The sequence below is a fragment of the Rosa rugosa genome, chromosome 1 (assembly GCF_958449725.1).
Source record: "Rosa rugosa chromosome 1, drRosRugo1.1, whole genome shotgun sequence".
NCBI lineage: Eukaryota > Viridiplantae > Streptophyta > Magnoliopsida > Rosales > Rosaceae > Rosa > Rosa rugosa.
The window spans coordinates 48,109,378-48,128,118 of NC_084820.1; the positions used below are offsets into that span (position 1 = coordinate 48,109,378).

General features: G+C 40.5%; 2 protein-coding genes across 3 annotated transcripts; one reads left to right on the forward strand and one right to left on the reverse strand.

The window, feature by feature from the left end:
- The first annotated feature begins 7,117 nt into the window (after positions 1-7,117).
- On the forward strand, positions 7,118-7,788 carry LOC133739626 (thionin-like protein 2). The gene is made up of 2 exons (XM_062167410.1): positions 7,118-7,463; positions 7,579-7,788. Exons 1-2 carry the CDS (start codon positions 7,184-7,186, stop codon positions 7,641-7,643), a joined length of 345 nt encoding a protein of 114 aa, XP_062023394.1. The 5' UTR covers positions 7,118-7,183; the 3' UTR covers positions 7,644-7,788.
- A 7,535-nt stretch (positions 7,789-15,323) lies between these two features.
- LOC133725179 (nuclear pore complex protein NUP50A-like) lies at positions 15,324-18,741 on the reverse strand. Of its 2 annotated transcripts, none has more exons than XM_062152321.1 (2): positions 18,561-18,741; positions 15,324-17,042 (listed from the first exon to the last, which is right to left on the reverse strand). In XM_062152321.1, exon 2 carries the CDS (start codon positions 16,986-16,988, stop codon positions 15,675-15,677), a length of 1,314 nt encoding a protein of 437 aa, XP_062008305.1. In that variant the 5' UTR covers positions 16,989-17,042; positions 18,561-18,741; the 3' UTR covers positions 15,324-15,674. The 2 variants fall into 2 exon arrangements, with proteins under 2 accessions (XP_062008305.1, XP_062008304.1); XM_062152320.1 differs by having other exon boundaries at positions 18,558-18,741.

Below are 18,741 nucleotides of genomic sequence, written 5' to 3' on the forward strand. Positions count from 1 at the left end.
GCCGAAGAGCCGCTATGGGACGGCGGATGGGAAGCCCATAATAGGCCATAGCATCATCTGGCAAACGATCGCGAGGTGTGGGACCCAGACTCGCTTGACTATCACCGCCACCAAAGCCCATCAGTCGACTTCTCTCCTCTCCGTTCTGACTTCTACATCGAACACTCATGTTAGTTCGCCAGGCGAATGCGGCTTTCTCAGTGATTTCATCTGCCTGATCGATAACGAATGGTTTCTTGGATGCCATTTCTAGGTCACAAGGAATACTTCTCCAATACGCTTTGATTTATAGCTCAAATATGTTTGGAGATTAATTTATTAGCTGGGCCAGTGAGTGGCCCTAGTTGATAATTAATGAGTCATTATTCCATCTTGAGAATCGCATCTAAGACGACAGTGAAGATACTTCTCCAATACGCTTTGATTTATAGCTCAAATATGTTTGGAGATTAATTTATTAGCTGGGCCAGTGAGTGGCTCTAGTTGATAATTAATGAGTCATTATTCCATCTTGAGAATCGCATCTAAGGCGACAGTGAAGATATTCCACCTTTTCCTATCACCGCAGGGCCAGCATAGTGGCCTGATGTTTTTTAAAACATGATTAAAACCGATGCGGTTTTAGATGCTAAAGTTGCAGCAAAATATGGTGGTTTCAATTGGTCACACGTCATGATGACGATAGCCATGATCCAATCATCCTCTTTGGCATAAGACTCGCGAAGGATTAAATGAAAGCAAACAGTTTGCTATTTTGCATCTTATTTCGCCAAGTACTATAGGCCTTGATCTAGCCAGGAAAGCGGCTCCAACACCTACATTTGAAAAAATCAACAGAGAGCCAGCAAACAAGGCAGATACTTGTTGCTATACACATGGCGAAGCTACCACCAAGGAAGAGAAGGATCCTCATTCGCGATCAAAAGCAGTCTCCTTCGCATGGGGGGCACGCTAAAGTTTTGATTGCCTACAACCTGCCCAAGTTTCGCTAGATCCATGGGGGGCAACAAAGTTGGCAAAGGAAGCATCAGTTCATAACAAAGGCAATCCAGATTGTGGCATTCAAGCTTTATGGCCTATTTAGAGGCCTATATGGAATCAGTCAAGTATTATCAGTCAAGCCAATACAAGTGGCTTTGGAGCAACGACATTATAAGAGTAGTGCTGATTCAAGACCTCTTCAGTCAAGACGAAGACCTTTGACTTCGAGGTCTGGGGGGCAATGTTTGGACCCAAAATGAACATTTTGGCCTGACAAGGCATGTGTTGGAGAAATTGAGCCAATGTCAGTGGCTCAAGCTATATATTGTCGACAAGCTCGAAATATATATTTTATAGGCTAAATAAAGCCTACTATGAAAGTATGACAAGTCAACTTTAGCATATTTTCCTACTTCGGCTAGGAAAAACCGAGCTAGACAAGGAAGGAGGGGTGGCAGACTAACCAAATGAAATCGAAATGTGCTGAAACTTTCCAGATCCATTCTAGACAGCCCAAGGATCATTTCTTATGAAGAGTGCAAGAGCTTTTTTTGAGTGGAAGGCCTTCAAACAATCAGCCCAATTTTCTACAGAAGCAAAACTGGAAAACTGGACCTGTAAGAGGTCCAGCAGCATTTTCGGCCCAACCACATGGAAGAAAGCTCTGAAATTTGGTCAGCATGATCTAGATTCATAGTGGAACATTTTTTATGAAGACATCATGGCCAGAATCTGAATTTCTGATGGAGATATACATGAAGGAATAAAGGAGCCGAAAGTGCTTCCTTATCTCCCAAATTCATCATTCCTATTAGTGCTCCACCTCCATCTCCACCTCCCTTATCTCCCAAATTCATCATTCCTATTAGTGCTCCACCTACACCTCCACCTCCCTTATCTCCAATTAGTGCTCCACTTTCATTTGTTTAATGCCAAAGTAGTTGGCATGGTAGCCTATAAATAGAGGTTACATTGAAACACAATTCACACATTCACATTCAACAACAACATCTCTAAGATGATCTAAGTTCTCTCTAGAGCAAACCTCTCTAAGAGCAACTCCTCTCCTTCACTTTCTCTTACCGGTGATCTCACTCCTAGTCCTAGTCTTCTCAGAAGCCGACTTTCAGTGCCACCAAACCCTCTGTCAACGTGCTTCGGTCCTAGTCTCCTCGGGAGCCGACGGTAGTGCCGCGACCACAACGGTTACAGAACCAGCCAAGCAAGGGTAACGCCCTAGCAACCCAGCCAAGCTAAAGTCACGCTTTAGCAAGTTCTCCTCACTTCTCGGTGGTTCTCGCTCTGCTCGATCTACAACATCGAGTATCGATTTGGTGATTTTCAAGAAGCTCAGCAAAAGTCCTCACCACGAGGCACAAAGAATCCCACGACGAGGTTGGTGCTCTCCTCGTCCACAATTGCTTGAAAGAAGTCAGGTCAAGGGACATCCCCGACGACCGCACCCGAACGGTGCTGGCACGCCCGCGCAAGAAAAGAGACTGTTGACCAGCTGCAGCAAAATTGGAGCCAAACAAGGTTCTTTCCCATAATATGTCTTCTGATAGGCTCTGTATGTCCTTGTTCAAACTTAAGCGTCTTCAACTCCTCTGTTGCTACCATTTCAGGGGCATGCCTACTCAACTCCATAAACTTAGCCACATACTCAGCCACACTTTCTGTAAACTGCTATTCAAGTAGTTGAAATTCCTTTACCTTTGCTTATCTCAAGGCTAGAGGGAAATATCGATCATAAAAGTGCTTCTCAAATTGTTCCCAGATCATATCTTCAACCTTGTGCCGATCGCATATTGTTTCCTACCAACTGTCTGCACCCCCTTCGAATACATTAGCCAAGTTAATTTTATACTCGGGTGGTACATGTAAAGTGCATAACTTCTTCTTAGTATGCTTCATCCAAGCCTCTGCCTTATCTCTCTCAGAAGTTCCCCAAAACTTCAAGGGTTTCAGTTTCAAGAAACGATCAAGATACGAGAGTTCTCTTTCGCGCTCACGTCCCTCCGCTACAAGATGTTCAGATACGCGTCATTGGGCTTCAGAGGCCTGTGCATGCTCATCTTCATAATTGGGTGGCATCTTGTCAATAGGATCAATGAACTGAAATTAATAAGAGAGATTCAATATAGGATAAGAAAGGATGACTTGACCTTAGGACCATGAGATGAAGATTTTTAAATAAGATGTGTAATCTGGAGGCAATTTAGAGACCTTTGGAAGTTGATAGCAAAGTAAGAAGACTTTACCAAATGCAAGTGGTTTCTTAAACATTTAGAAAAAAGATAACAAGGTAATGTTTGAAAGAAGTCCTTCAAGGAAAGAATTAGTTTTGAAAAGTTTTATAAAACAGTGCTCTGATATCATTTTAAAATCTCTAGCTACTGCTAAATTAACAAATGTGTGATATAGGAGTATTGGAAGTTTTCTTGCTTCACAGGAATGAGCAGTACACTTTGAAGCTCTAGCTACTGCTCAATTAACAAATGTGTGATATAGTCTTAAGGGAGAAATATTGTTAGGACTGATGACGGTTTACAATTTTTCATAATAGGATCAAGAATTCAAGTGACTTGAAGACTGGTTAAGTGGTATTTGCAGAGTTTACATCAAAGATTTCAGATAGGAGGTCTTCATTAATTAGAGATTTTTTTGAAAAATATTCTTATGTTTTAAGCATACGAATTGCATAGTTTTTAAGTGATGACCTGAGAGTGAAGGGAGTTGAATGACTATCTTGGGTTTCAACCCCTTAAACCTTCGGAGGGGCTATACGGACTGGAGGATGTCTAACATCCTTTGAGGTGTGGCATCACTCCTATGTGGTATGGCGTAAAGGGCCACTCTCGCTGCTTCTTACTGTGTGTTTGTATATTTACTTGAGCAAGCAAGTGGTTCGCATTAGGACCGGTCATCGGTTTTAGAAAAGTGGTTACCCTTTCATGCATGTTTTTATCAAAAATTCATATACCAAGTTTTAGTTTTCTGCTGTTGTACGTTATTATGGTTTTATTGGTACCAAATTCTCAGTTTGTTTTCAAACCTAGCTAGCGTTACTTCCTACTGAGCATATAAACGTAAGTGATGCTCATCCCTACTCATTTCAGGTACTGTGCACGAAGTTGGAATGTAGCAGAACTGAAGTTGTGGCTTTTGGCATTTTGCAGCTTATCAACTCTTGTCCTTTAAGGACTTTATCCTGTGTGAAATCCTGATGTTCTTTGGTATATTGAGCCTTTATTTTTCTTAAACTTTTGTTGTGGAAAGTTGAACTCAGCTTGTTATAAATATGTTTAGAAGACTCATTTTGGTTTGTATAAACATTTAGATTAGTCTTGTCTAGTGAACTACTCCCAGTAACTTGTTTGGCTTATGTTTCTCTTAAAACCATGTTTCTGAACCCCAATTTGTGAAGCAAAATTGTATCCCTTTCATTTTCTAATTTTGAGTTGTTATTTAGTCACGTTGAGTTTATTCCTCATATCGAATTGATCATACTTGGTACTTACCATTTGCTTGGAAACTGTCCTCAAAGTGTATTGTTGGAACTGTCCTCAAAGTGTATTGTTGTTAATTATTTTGTTTTTGCTGGAGTTGGTTTCAAGCTTAATTACTATCCTTTGAATTTTGTTAGTTTCTTTCACCAAAAGTTTTGAGATATCTTTATTTCAACTGTTAAATTGTGTTAACAGGATTTTAGAGTTTTGTCTTGAAACAAATACTCAATTGTTATAAAGTAGGAAGAAGATGAAGAGAGAATAGTTGGGAGGAAGTAGAAGTGTTCTTATCTCATTAGCCTCCTTTATATAGAGGTAGTGTTTACATCAAAGTATATAACTAATGAGTATTTACGTGGACAGCCACATAGATAATAATATTTACAACATCAATTTCAATCTTTGGGCTTTTTAGCTTGGTTTTTACAATGCAGATATTAATAATAAGCTATTGTCTATATCGATCTCCAGAGTTCATTTCGTTACTTTTTTCATCCTAAGTTTGAAAGCCTTGCGCATCTTAAGGAGTTTGAGTATTGTTTTGTTAATACTTAAGCTTCATAAGATTCGCGGTGCTGTAACGTCAACCCTTTTGGGGCGTTACAATTCCAGATCAATTCAAGGCCATTGAATTTTTGAGTTGTGAAGTTCTTATTGATCGTTAAAGTTACTGGTTGTTTAGCTATTGTTGATAATAGAATATAAGAAATTGAAGTAGATGAGTGTTGGTTATCAAGTTTGGGATTAAAAATGATTTATTGAAAGCAAGAAGTCGGAATTGGTTTAAGAATATAAGTCATCGGCGAATTGGATTTGATCCATGTTTCAAATTGGACAATTTACGACGAGTTAGTTTGGAAGAGTATTTTTGGGTGTCCATAGTAGTAACAGAGATTTAGCTTGAATGAAGTATGATTTGATTTAATTATTGAAGATTGAATAGCCGGAGTTTGGATTGCTGTTTGGAGCCGAATTGGGATACGATGACAAAATCGAACCTATGTGATATTGATTGGGAAAGTATTGAAGAATCGAAAATAAGGATTTTGGGTGTCCTTAGTAAATTTGAGGACTTGATCGATTTCTATTTCAGAATAATTGATAGAATTAATTTGAAGTGATTCGCTGATTGTCATTGATAAAGATTTGATATGAGGATTGAATGATTATTGGCAATCCCAGAAGCGGGAGGATAATGATTTCAGAATGCGTGTTCAGTGTTATTAACTTTGAGTAGTATTGACATTAAAGCTTGGATTTCTAGGTAGGGTCTCTTGGGGAACCTTTTCTATTAAATGATAAATAACATTATTAATTGAATCAGTGAATTGTTTGACATTGGTTGATTTAAATTTTTAATGTTATCGCTTTGTATAAAAGCATGGATTATAACGATTTTGATGTCATTCATGATACACCTGCATTGGGGAATGTGCATATAGATAGTTTGGAAGGATATGTGGAATATCGATTTGGATTACGTGAAATGAATGCTTTTTTGTAGTTGAGGTTGACTTGTCTGGTCAAATTTCAGGTGGGCTAATAGAGTTGTTCGATTTTGGTAATCGAGGTTAAGCGAGATGACTAGCAAAAAAGGAATGTTGATTGAATTGTTACTGGGTGTTAGATCATATATTCGAAACATCTAGAGTCACCCCCGTTGGTAAAATACACTGTATGGGACGTGTAGGCGCTCTTGTTTTGATATATGGACTGACAGATAATTAATTGAAGCTCATTTGACATGCATCGTTTCTATTATTCATTTTGTAAGAATTGTTTGATAACTTGATTGTGACATCTAGATAAGAATGATTTAAAAAAGTTTGGCCCTACTGAGCGTAAGCTAACCCCTATAGACTTTTGTTCATGTGTGACACAAGTTTCGAGAAGATTAAGCGAGATGACGTTTACGATTGCAAGACTCTGAAAAGGATTACAAGATTAGAGCAAGTGAGATTAGAAAACGAGGTGTAATTTCTTTTTGTTAGAGTTTCGTTATTTCAAATGTTTTATTTTCGACAATTTCTAAAAATGTATTTGATGTTATTTTAAATTTCGCTTTACATTTCTATGCTCGCTCCTCGGATCAGGTGTTAGGTACCTAATCTCACCTCCACCTGGTCCGGGTATGACACTTCATCATTGCCAGATTTGAAGTCTTTAACCCTCAGCTTGACTTCTTGGTCTTCATGTTCCACAGTGTGAGCTTCTCTTGCTTCGTGATACATTTTGTATGTTGTAGCGAGACCTTTAGATGCTCTACAAATGTGTGCCTAATGACCGGATGCTCCACATCGAAGACAAACATCTTTATGATCAAACTCCATTGATTGAGGCGCGTTTTGTGCGCGCGTAGGACACAACTTAGGGCCAGATGCAGCGGCCTCTGTTTTCCCATGACAGCTTCCTCGGCTCCAGGTCCGCTTATTCTGACGATTACCTTCGCAAACCGAACAACTAAAACGTTCAACGCGGCCAAATGTTTCTAACTGTAAATATATTTTTTTTTCAAATCCTTAAAGATTATATTGAATGAGATAGTGTTTCTTAATTAGTTACAAACTTTTTCCACTCAGACCCTACCAAGTCTATATATAGAGGGAGGGACTACTAAAGACATGTTGCACTGCAATTTGGTTTTTATTTGTCATATATCTCCATTTGCTACCGACAGAGCTACAGAAAACAAAATGGATACCAAGGAAGTCAGGTCCTTCGCCATCATCACTCACCTAGTGGTATTTGGGATGTTATTGGTTCAGTCCACTGCTTCTTTCAAAAGCTGCTACGAGAGTTGCTTCCTTCTCTGTGTCATCACTCCCCACCAATCTGTTGGCTCATGCTCCTTCAAATGCTTGAAAGACTGCATCATACCGACGTCTTATAGTACCAACACAGATAACCAATACTTTTGCGCGCTCGGTTGTGCTTCTTCATTGTGTTCCAGTTTCAGTACCAAGCAAAACCCAGGTAATTCAATTCAAATCCTCAAGTTTTTCTTTTCTTACTAATAATAACAGAACAGATCGACCTCTTGAACTATCTAATTCAAAATCTTTAATTTGAGTCTCTTATTCGTTTGCAGAGTTGGAGAAAGTGGGTGGCTGCGTAGATTCATGCTCAGAGACCTGTAGTACCAAGAACACCTAATTAGGGTTTTGATTATTAATTATCAGTTTATGATGCTATATATTATATATCACACATTCTCTTCATAGTGAAGTTATATTATGTAAGGCTATTGTGTAATTAAACATGATCGAGCCAGTTATGAAATTTTCTTTGTGGCCTGTAATGTAGGTGTATCTGCACGTTTTGTTCTGGATCAGCTTCTAATTATAATAATGTTCACGGGTTCTCTTAAAAATGTACAAACAAGAATATCCAGGAAAACACCAAAAACGGACAAATTAAATAATTAATCATGGCATGGCCTGGCATATTCGATCATCAGAAAGACAAAAAGAATCACAAGTTGAGTGGTGGGAGACAACCCGTGAGCTGGTTTGAAGGTTCGGACAAAACTCTCATGTGAGAAATGTCCATTGTGAGAAATGTACTTAATTTGCATTTTTAATAAACATAATCCATCGTCAATTAATCATACTACTAGAGACAAAATAAAGTACTGTGTTAATCAAAATCTGGACATTAATACGAAATCATATTAGGTAATTTTCATTGAAACATTCAGTAAGTACGTCTGTACGGGCAAGTCGATCTATTGGATTCTCTTTTAATGGTATAGCAGATTTACCATAGCCACCTAGCCTATATAAACAGTTCAAAGAGGATGTGAAGCTTCACATTCAGTAGCATCCAATAAACAGTTCAAAGCAATATTGCTAGTCAGACCTAGGTGTTTGGTAGAAGAAAAATGGGCAATGAAGGAAAGAAAAGTAGGTTCCGTATTGCTGGTTTGTTTTTCACTTGGGTTACTCATAGGACAATCCACAGCTTTAGTCTTCGAGTTGTGCCATGGTGCTTGCTTTATCCGCTGTATGATCGAACCACCACACAATCCCTTAAAATGTGGCTTGAATTGCTTGAAAAAGTGCATCTTACCAACTGATCAGCCTACGTACAAACCCTATATACTTCTGCACGCTTGGTTGTGCTACCTCTTCCTGTGCCAATATCAGCACCAATCTCAATCCAAGTAATTACAGATCTCTGTCTTTTCTATCTCTATATATATCTTTGTTGTCATTTGTATCTGTAATATTAAACTCGGGTCGTATTTCTAGAAATACGACCCGAGTTTAATATTACTAAAAATGGGTCTTAATATATACTTAAGAGGTGGGTATGTATTGGTGCAGCTCCCAGAGCAAGAATCCACACAACCCTTCACTTCTCCTTCATGGCTTCATCTGATCAAAAACAAAGCATTTTTAGTAATTTATTGAGAGCTAATGAATAAAATCAGTACCTTATACATTTACAAACATGTATTTGTATCTCAAAAAGAAAATTAATAAAATTTACAAACGTGTAATTGACTTATATTAATAAGGAAAAAATTCTGTTTACTACCCTGTACTTTTAAGGGTTCGTCAATTCAGTCCCTGCACTTTTAATTTAATCAGAAAAGTCCTCGCACTCTCCAATTTCATCAAATCGATCCATTCCGTCACTATTCCGTCCATTTTCTCTGTTAATGTGCTGACGTGGCACATTTTCACAGGGAAATTCCCAAAATACCCCTACTCAAAGCCTCTTCCTGCAGAACAGAAGCATGCTTCACTCTCTCTCCCACTTCTTCTTCCCCAAACCCTCTTTCCCTCTCTCTCTCTCTCTTCTCCCCACCCAAAAAAATGGAGGAGAAAAAGAAAACCCATTTCTTCTTTTCCATTACCTTCACTCTTCTCCTCTCCTTCTCCGTCGCCCTTGACCACCAGACCCTCCTCTTCTCCCCCTTCCCCTCCGCCCCTACTCTCCCCCAACCCGAATCCTTCTCCGCCACCTCCGAACCCGACCCAGATTCCATCTCCCTCCAACTCCACCACCTCGATGCCCTCTCCTCCAACCAAACCATCTCCCAGCTCTTCCACCTCTGCCTCCACTGCGACGCCCTCCGCTTCACCTCCCTCACCTCTCCCTCAACCGCATCGGCGTCGGCACTCCCCCTAAATACCTCTACATGGTCCTCGACACCGGCTCCGACGTCGTTTGGCTCCAGTGCGCCCCCTGCAAACGCTGCTACTTGGACTCTAGGAGGCTGGATGATGGAGTCGAGGCAGGACACGAAGCTGTAGTTGTTGATCCGGGCAAAGTTGGGGTCGTGGTGGGAGAATTCGGCGGCGATTTCGGAGGGGGTGATGAAGGAGAGTTTGGATCGCCGTTGAGGGTGTGGTTGCGAGAGGAGGTTGTGGTCGGGACGGTCGCCGAGGGCGTTGAGGACGGAGTGGGTCTGGGCGACGTCGGAGACGGCGCGGGTCATGGCGGCGATGACTTTGGGGTCGGAGAGGTGGGGCATCTGGCTGAGGAGGATGAGGATGGTTGCTGGGTATGATGAACTGGGGCTGGCCACGTTTGTGTGTGAGTTTGTGTTTATACTAAACAAAATGATGAGCCAAATTTCTTGTTTTGTGTTTTGCACTGAATGGTTCATTGTGGGCTTGTTTTCTGAGTTTCTGGTTTAGGTTGATGGTGTTGAAAGCATAGAGTCCTCTCATTGATTGTTGGGGGTTTTGTCTTTGTGAGTTGCTCTTGATTTCAGTACTCTTGCTTGGATGAGTTCATATTTGGAGTCTTTGATGTGTTTTGGTATGCATTTGATTTTAGTATGACCTTCCAAGTGAGCTAGTAGTGGGGATCGATCTTGGGAAGTTGGTTGAGAATTGAACAAGGGAAGGACTGAGAAGAAGGAGAGTAAACAGAATATACTTGTATGGGTATTTTGGGAATTTCTCTGTGAAAAAGTGCCACGTCAGCACCTTAACAGAGAAAATTGACGGAATAGTGACGGAATGGATCGATTTGACGAAATTGGAGAGTGCGAGGACTTTTCTGATTAAATTAAAAGTGTAGGGACTGAACTGACGAACCCTTAAAAGTACAGGGTAGTAAACAGAATTTTTTCCTATTAATAATCTCTTTTGTCTAGCTAGTTTTAAAATACTTCTCCAGTGGTTCTTTCTACTTTAGATACGTAGATGTATGTAGATTATTCTATTTTTTTTTTTTTTTTTTTTTGATCGGGTTAGTTGTTAGTAACTCACACACTCATGCAGTGGTATCCCAGCGCCAGGACACCTGCACCGACATTGCGGCGAAAGCCTGGCAAAGCTAGACTAATCCACTGCACCGCAGACGCACGAACCCAAATGGTTCCTCAAATCTGCTGGCCACGGGATGGAGCTGGGATTCGAACGCTAGACCTGGGGGTTCCAGACTAGGCCATTCGACCAACACACCACACCACGTGGTTAGATTATTCTATTTAAATGATACAAAAAAGTAACCAGCTGACCTTTTTTATAAAATAAAAGGTAAACCACATATTTCCTTTAAATCCATGTGTCTTTTATTCTATCATTTTTTTTTTTTGAACGCGTGGGGTGTCAGTCCATTATAGTAAAGTAGGAAACATTACAAATATGACTCACCCGGACTCCGGGCAACGACAGAATAGAGTCATGAATGAATGATCTAAAGCAAGCCCTAGACTACTCAAACATAATGTAACCATAGGATGTGGCTCCAAAGATTCAAGTAACCTTGACACTACTAGGGAAGACTCCGAACGCAGCCAAGACCCTTCCCTAATTTTATTCATGTTCCCAAAGAAGAACCCTACGCAGAGGGGGCTTCTCCAGGCTCAATGAACAAGTAAAAAATAAAAATAAAAGCTAGAGGCCCAAAAGACCAATATTGACCCAAGCTACGAGCCCATGTTCCAGAACCAGCCTTTGATCCACTATAGCCATATTGCCATCAATCGCCATACCTCCCGACGTCGCCGAAACCCCTAGAGAAGCTCAAAAGGCCGTACATCCCATCGTCGCCTCCTTCGTGCCTACCACCGCCGTGGTCCCCACCACCCAGAAAAACACCACCGCCGCTGGGAGCAAACGTGCCCCTTCCAGTGACCTCGACCCTAATCACACCTGAGCCATCATGCGTGCAACTGCAAATCTGCAACCCTCCATGAGAGGAATATGCATCAGATCCGTCAGCCCCCCCGTGAAATCCTTGCTGCCAAGCATCCAAGGCCATCACCATCGTACCACCATCCAAGCAGGCCTTCACCATCTTACCACCATCCCCATCATCAAATGGAGCCGACCACAGAGCGAACCCATCGAGACCAGCCACCAAAGGAGGAGCATCACAGACCAGGGGCTTGTTGATTGCGCCATCAAAAGCATCAGCAAAGCTGACGAGGGGAGGGAAGCCGAAGCCACCCGGTGCTAGGAGGAGCCACCACACAAAGCCGTAGCCCACACCCCTATGAAAACCCAAAGAGGAGACCAAGCCTCCATCTCGGAGAAGACAACCCACGCCGCTACAGGGAAACCCTAGGAGAGAGCTCGAGAGAGAACGCATATTTTTTCGAACTAATCTTTATTCTATCATTTTTTTGTGAGAGGGTAAGGCTTTTATATGTCTCCTAACTAGGTGTACTTTTTAATTTAAATTTGTCTCGTTTTGCCGAGTTTCACCCATAAAAATTTGCAATAATTTAGTCTTTCAGGCTTTATGTGATTGATTTTACATGGCCGTGGACTTTCACCAAATGTAGAACTTTTTCTGTAACCAGTAAATCTAAGATAGTATAGCGGATGTTGATTTTAACATACAAAAAGTTAAAAAGAAAAAAAAAATCCTTTGGCCTCCGCTTACAAAGAACAGAGATTGTAGATCCAAGAAATCAATATACTAAACCTAAATGAGATGGCAGAAAGGTTGTAGGCACATAATTGTTCAAGGTGTTTGAACCCAAAATAACATTTTTTCCCGACGAGGGGGACTCGAAGAAATCCGGGCCAATATCCGTGGCCCAAGCCATATATTTGCGATAAGCTCAGAATATATTGTTTAGAGGCTAAGTAAAGCCTACTAGAAGGCCAAGCAATTTTGAAGCAAAACTGGATATTTGTCGATTTACTATTAATTATCAAATATTTGATAATTAATGGTGATTTGTATGCTTGATTATCAAGATTATGCAAAAGAGAGCACTCACGTGGCCCATGCAATATTCATATATTCCCATGCAATTAATGTGCAATGGCATATATAGGAGCATGCAATCATGGTTGATTGTGGTAATCAAGGAAAGGATCATGGACGTACATGAGCCATGCAAGAATCAAGGCTACTCACATATTGCAATTAAGGGAGGATGGCCCATCAACTGTTCGCTGCCAATAAGATGCAAGGAGTCATGGTGCTATACAATCAAGTTTGCTCGCGAACGTCAATAAGAAGATATATATATACAAGCTAATTGCATGCCGCGAGCTACGGGAGTCGTCGCGAAGGCAATTAAGATACGTGCATATCCTACCGCATCCAAGAGGAAGATCACGTCCAGAACTCTAAAAGGTAATTGACCTTGCCTACATTCTAGCGGCGACAGAAGATAAGTTTTAATTATCAAAACTATTAAGAGTTTTGATTTGATTCAAGGCCAATAACTGTGGCCTAAAATATAGTATTTCATTCCTATTTGGAAGGTGAATCTACGAGTAGCCTATATATAGAGGCAAAGACGATACAACAAAAGAACAACTCTTCAACCAATCTCTACGATTGCCCAAGTCTCCCCGGAGCAGCCTCTCTTACCGGTGACCACACTCCAGTTCCAGTCTCTTCAAGAGCCGACTGTCAGTGCCACCAAACCAACCCGGCGACCGTGCTTCCAGTCCCAGTCTCCCCAGGAGCCGACTGTTAGTGCTACTGCCACCGTTACTTCCAGCGAAGCAAGGGTAACGCCCTCGCAACCCAGCGAAGCTAAAGTCACGCTTTAGCAAAACCCGTGCTTCTCCAGATTTCCCGGTGATTGCTCTGCTCAACCTACAACGTTGGGTATCGATTCGGTGAACGCAAAGAGACCACAACCAAAGCCCTTACCAGTAAGGCAAAAAGTCCTTTTCCGAAAGGCATAGAAAAGAACCTTGTGACGAGGTTGGTGCTCTCCTCGTCCACATCATTTGAGAAGAAGTCAGGTCAAGGGACGCCCCGACGACTGCACCCCACGGTGCTGGCACGCTCGCACATTCAAAAGAGACAGTTTGTACCAAACTGATTTTGGGAGCCAAACACAAGGTCGACCAATGATCAAGATATGGAATAAGGAAATGATGGGAGGAAATGCTGGATAGCCTGCGGGCGAAGACAATACTAATATTCATCATAACTTCGATCATGATCATTTTAGAAGAAAAGTCCCTTCTTAGTCTCTCCGTCATCTCCTTCACAGCTCAACAAGGTTCCTATCTACTTACGTCTAGGTCAACCCCATATTGGTAAAGAAGAGTGCTGTACAAAAAAGTGCTTTTCAGTGTGATAGATTGGGAATACATTTTTGGTGTATGATGAATTGTATGGATGGCTGCTTCTTCCATAAACCTTTTTGCGCTCCTGTGTGATTGTTGTTATCTCGATCGATCATCTAAAACCTCATGGATACTGGATGTATTTCCTTTTCATTTAGAGACCGTTAAGAGTCAAAATCAGCTCTTAAATTATACTCATTTTTTTTGGATATAAACTTGCATTTACTGCGTCAATTTGGCATTATTAATGCTATTATTATACACGACTAGAAATAATTTATTTTCTGACGATGGTTCATAAAATAGCCTGTTTGTAAAGTCCTATTTCAAATTTGCGGAATAGGCTAAATTAAAGAAAGATAAAGCCGCTGTGTTCTTTTTCAAATTTTTTTTTTTTTTTTTTTTGGTTACAACGAAGCCCAGAGGGCCTAAAGCAAAAAGAAACACTAGCCATGGAGGCTAACTTTCGATCTTCTGCTCCTCATAACTCCACAAATATCATCCATAAAAGCACTTGAAGCATGAGGGGGGGAGTACTGAAAATAACAATCCCAGGATCATGAGTCTTTTTCAAAATTATTAACTACGAGTCTACAAGCCAAAACTTTTCGGAGTCCTCCTCCTACACGCTCCTCAACGCATCTTAACCAAAACAATATCCTCTCTCATTTCAACGTGCATAACTAGAGCAACAGCCTTGGATAGCCAAACGAATAGAACTAGCATGCTTAGGCATGACATGATCGACCTAACCTTCGAAAGGGAGAGGAAATTTACAGAAATCGATGTGTTCACATTCACCAAAATTCCATCTATTTTTGGTCCTTTAAACTGCTGGAATCGGATTGTGTTTGGGGTGCTTTCAACAATGCCCTTGGAGAAGTTGCAATTTAGTCTTAACCGAAGAAGATCGGTCATCCGGTAGTCCAACTAAAATGGCAGCCGATGCAGGTTTGACTCTACCAACCCATTTAGTCACTGCAGTACTTGTGCCACAGCAGAATGACCAAGGACTGTTTATCAAAGACGAAAGCCATCAAACCACAACTAGTAGCAATGACAGCGTTTCAGTCATCAACCTTTGGATTTCCAAGACCAAAAGAAACGAACTTCCACATAATAGAACCGATTGAAACACAGACAAGTAGAGATAACAGTCCAAGTTCAAAATAATGTGCACAAACGAAAGATTACATTTTCATGTTTTATGAAGAAAGAGTAGAAATGCAAATTATGGATTCTCATTTCATTTTATTAAACTGCCCCCACAAGAAACTCGATCCAAATTGGCATAATTCTCGAGAGGCAACGCAGCTAATATTGATGAGCAGTTCAAACACGAAACTTTCAATATCTGACACGGCAGTTCAATATATATTGCAGATAAGGGACCAACTATGAAACTTTGTCCAGCATTCAGCATCCTAAGAGCTTAAAATGGTCTGGACCTAGATATATCCGGAATAAAGTTGACACCATCTTTCAAAGACTAGACTGAAATTAAACTACAACAAAATGGACATGACTCTATAGCTCTGCTACAAAAGGGCTTGGAATTTGCCAGACTCTAAATAACTTGAACTCTGTTTTCTTCCCAGAAGGGAAAACGACTTTAAAATCAAACTCGAGACCGGGAAATATAACTCACTGAGCATTGGCATGTGCCACTTTTCAATCATTTGGGGGAGTTTTCGGGAGTCTTCATAGCGGTAGCTGTCTTGCCTTTGTGTTCTGTAACAGCAGAGCGAAATTCCTCAACTATGGACCCATCCTTGAACTTCAACGCAAATGTGGATAACCCATCCTTCTTTTCATCGATACTATTCATGCAGGCAAACGTTACGCCTTTCTTCTCCATATTTGCAAGCTTCATGTCTGGGTAAAGACTTGCATTCAAAATTACCTTCCTAATTCCCTTGGCTCTCATAACTAGTCTGGCTTTGTCAGCCCCAGATTCAGAAACATTTACCTTCAGATCTCCCTTTCCACGCTCTTTCCAGCCTCCATCAATAAATTCAAACAGCACTGCATCAGCAGTGAAAACTGCTTTCTCATTTTCTTCTCCAGTCTCAACTGCAACCTCTTGCATTGAAGGGGTGTCACTCCTAGACACAATTGAAGGCCCTGCTGTGGCAAAGAGTGAAGAACTTCCATTATTAGATAGACCAAGACCAGAAGGCAGATCATTTTTTGACCCAAAAAGTGAACCAGTGCCAGTACTCAATGAAGAACCATCCTTGGAAATAAGCCCAAAAGAAAAGGTGGAAGTGGAAAACCCAGTTCCAGAAAGATTTGTGAAGGCATTTTGGCTACTCGAAAGCTGCTGAAATGAGTTCAAAGTGGCACCTTCAGTACATGGGTCGACAGTTTCATCTTTCTTCTCTCTCTTCTCTTCATTTTCACTTTTCTCAACATTTCCAGTCTCACCATCAGTTACAGTCTTTACCTCGTTTTCAGCCTCACCATCATTTTTAGTCTTATCTTCTCCAACAGCTGGTTCACTGGAAATATTGCTGTTCTCCTTCACGATGTTCTCCTTATCTTCAGCAGATTCAGCCTCAGTCTGGTCATGTGCTACCCCAGGCTCTGTTGCCTCACTGGGAATTTTGTCTTCCTCCTTCACATCACTCTCCTTATCTGCAGCAGATTCAGGCTTGCTATCTGACTGCTGATTAGCATCATCTGAAACTTTTGCTTCACTGGCAGGTCGTACATCAGTGGCGGCTTGAGAAGGGTCTGCACTAGCTTCAGATGGAGGAACCAAGCGTATCCCAGCAAAAGGGTTGGAAGAAGGACCTGAACTTGTCGGAGGGCGACGAACCTTAACAATCTTTCTTGTTGCTAGCACTTCTTCACTGGCCCTCTTGAAAGTTCCAGTCTCTAGTTCAGAACTATCCTCCTCATCATCAAGGCCTGGGTTATCACGAGAGAGTTCCCTTCCAGCAGCCCGTTTCTTAGAAGGTGGAAGGGCATTTTCCGAATCCGCCATTGACAAATGAATCGAGGAAATATATTCTTAGGATTGGTGTCTCGGATATCCTCTCTGCAGATCATAAGAAATGATTCTTTATGGACCCAAATAAAAGACAAATAAAGACATTAAACTCAAAAGGTGCAGGGAGAAAGTAAACAGTCAAATCTACTTTAAGTTAACAAACAGTATTCACTAATCCAGCCAAGAAATGCAATACACTACATCAATCCCTAGCTTTACAATATAAGAATCCTAAGTATGCAAAAGGACAAAGGATCAGAAAATGAACATAGTTCACCAAATAGATTGGTTGCTATTAGTCCCAAGGTAAAGTGAATACAAATAGAAGATGATCGGCCAATATAAAATTCCACTTACCATGATTACATATAGAAGGTAATTAGCTAATAAGAAATTCTAACCACTACAAGATACTTACAACTCTGATATTACATTTCTAGGTTTTCTAAAATCTTAACCAAGGAAAACCTATATTTTCAGCTGTGACACTTTTAATTAATAAATTTCTCATGACTAATGTTTATCATGTACACAGACATATACATAGACCAAACAGAGTCTCATGTCTGATGGATTAACATGCCAACACATTAAGCACACAGTACATACCCAATACAGACCTGTTGTGTTACAGTGTTAGCAGTCATATCAGTCCAACCCACAAACACACATTAATACTCGCATCTTTGAAGAAAGAAATAATAAAGACATTAGCATCATTATCGATTTGGTTTGTAGACTGGTAGTAATAAAATTATAATTGAAAAGAGCAAATACGAAAAGAGTTGAAACTTAGTGGTTTTTTGAAACTGGCCCCTCGCTAAACAGACTTAAACTACAAGAACTGAACTCGTGGTTTTACCAGGTATGCAAGGACACAAAAGACGAAACAAATTTCAAGTCCATAACTGAACCCAGCAACATAAATCAATAAGCATAAGCTAAAAGAAAACAATGTTGGTCATTAATCCGGAGATGACTACGGATACCATGCCTAACTCCTAGGTAAAATCTTTGGTACAAGGATAACAGACGGTTAAATCAACAGATAAAAATTGAAATAGGGATGACAAAATGCTACTAGAATCATACCGCATGCTAATAAGAATTAAAGGGTGCCGAAAGAGCAAAAACTCATAACAAAGAGAAAGTGATTTAATCAAAATGTCATTCCCAAAAGGAAATCTGCAAACCCTAAAAAGTTCAAAAAATAGCACAGTTGACTGTGTTGCCAAATGCCAGGAAACCAGAACTACAAATATCTCTGAATTGAGCTTTTGGGTTTTATCTCCTCCTACTCAAGAGGGTTAACACCTAAAACCCTACTTTCTGAAAAACAGCAGCAAAAAAAAAAATTAAAAAAATGAAGAAGAACTGGGTCGTGACAATTCCAGAACAAAAAAATTCAAGAAAGCCCAAAATAACACAACAAATTTAGCACAACATAAACCCAGAATAAAAAAATAAAAAATTACGAAATCATATATGAAGCGTACGATGCTGGTCAGTATCTGAATTTAAACCTAAAACTGAAAAGTAAATAGAAAATGGAGAGGGACTTACCACCGAGAAGGAAAGAGGAAGAAGCGGCAGAAGAGATCCAGAAATAAATGTCGTCTTTTTTTTGTATTATTGTGTTTTCGGGATTTGATTGTATTTGAGAGAGAGTGAATTGATTGGGTATGGAAGAGTCGGAGAAGAAGGGTTTTTCTCTTCTCTCTCTCTTTGCCCTTGGAAGAGGGATTGA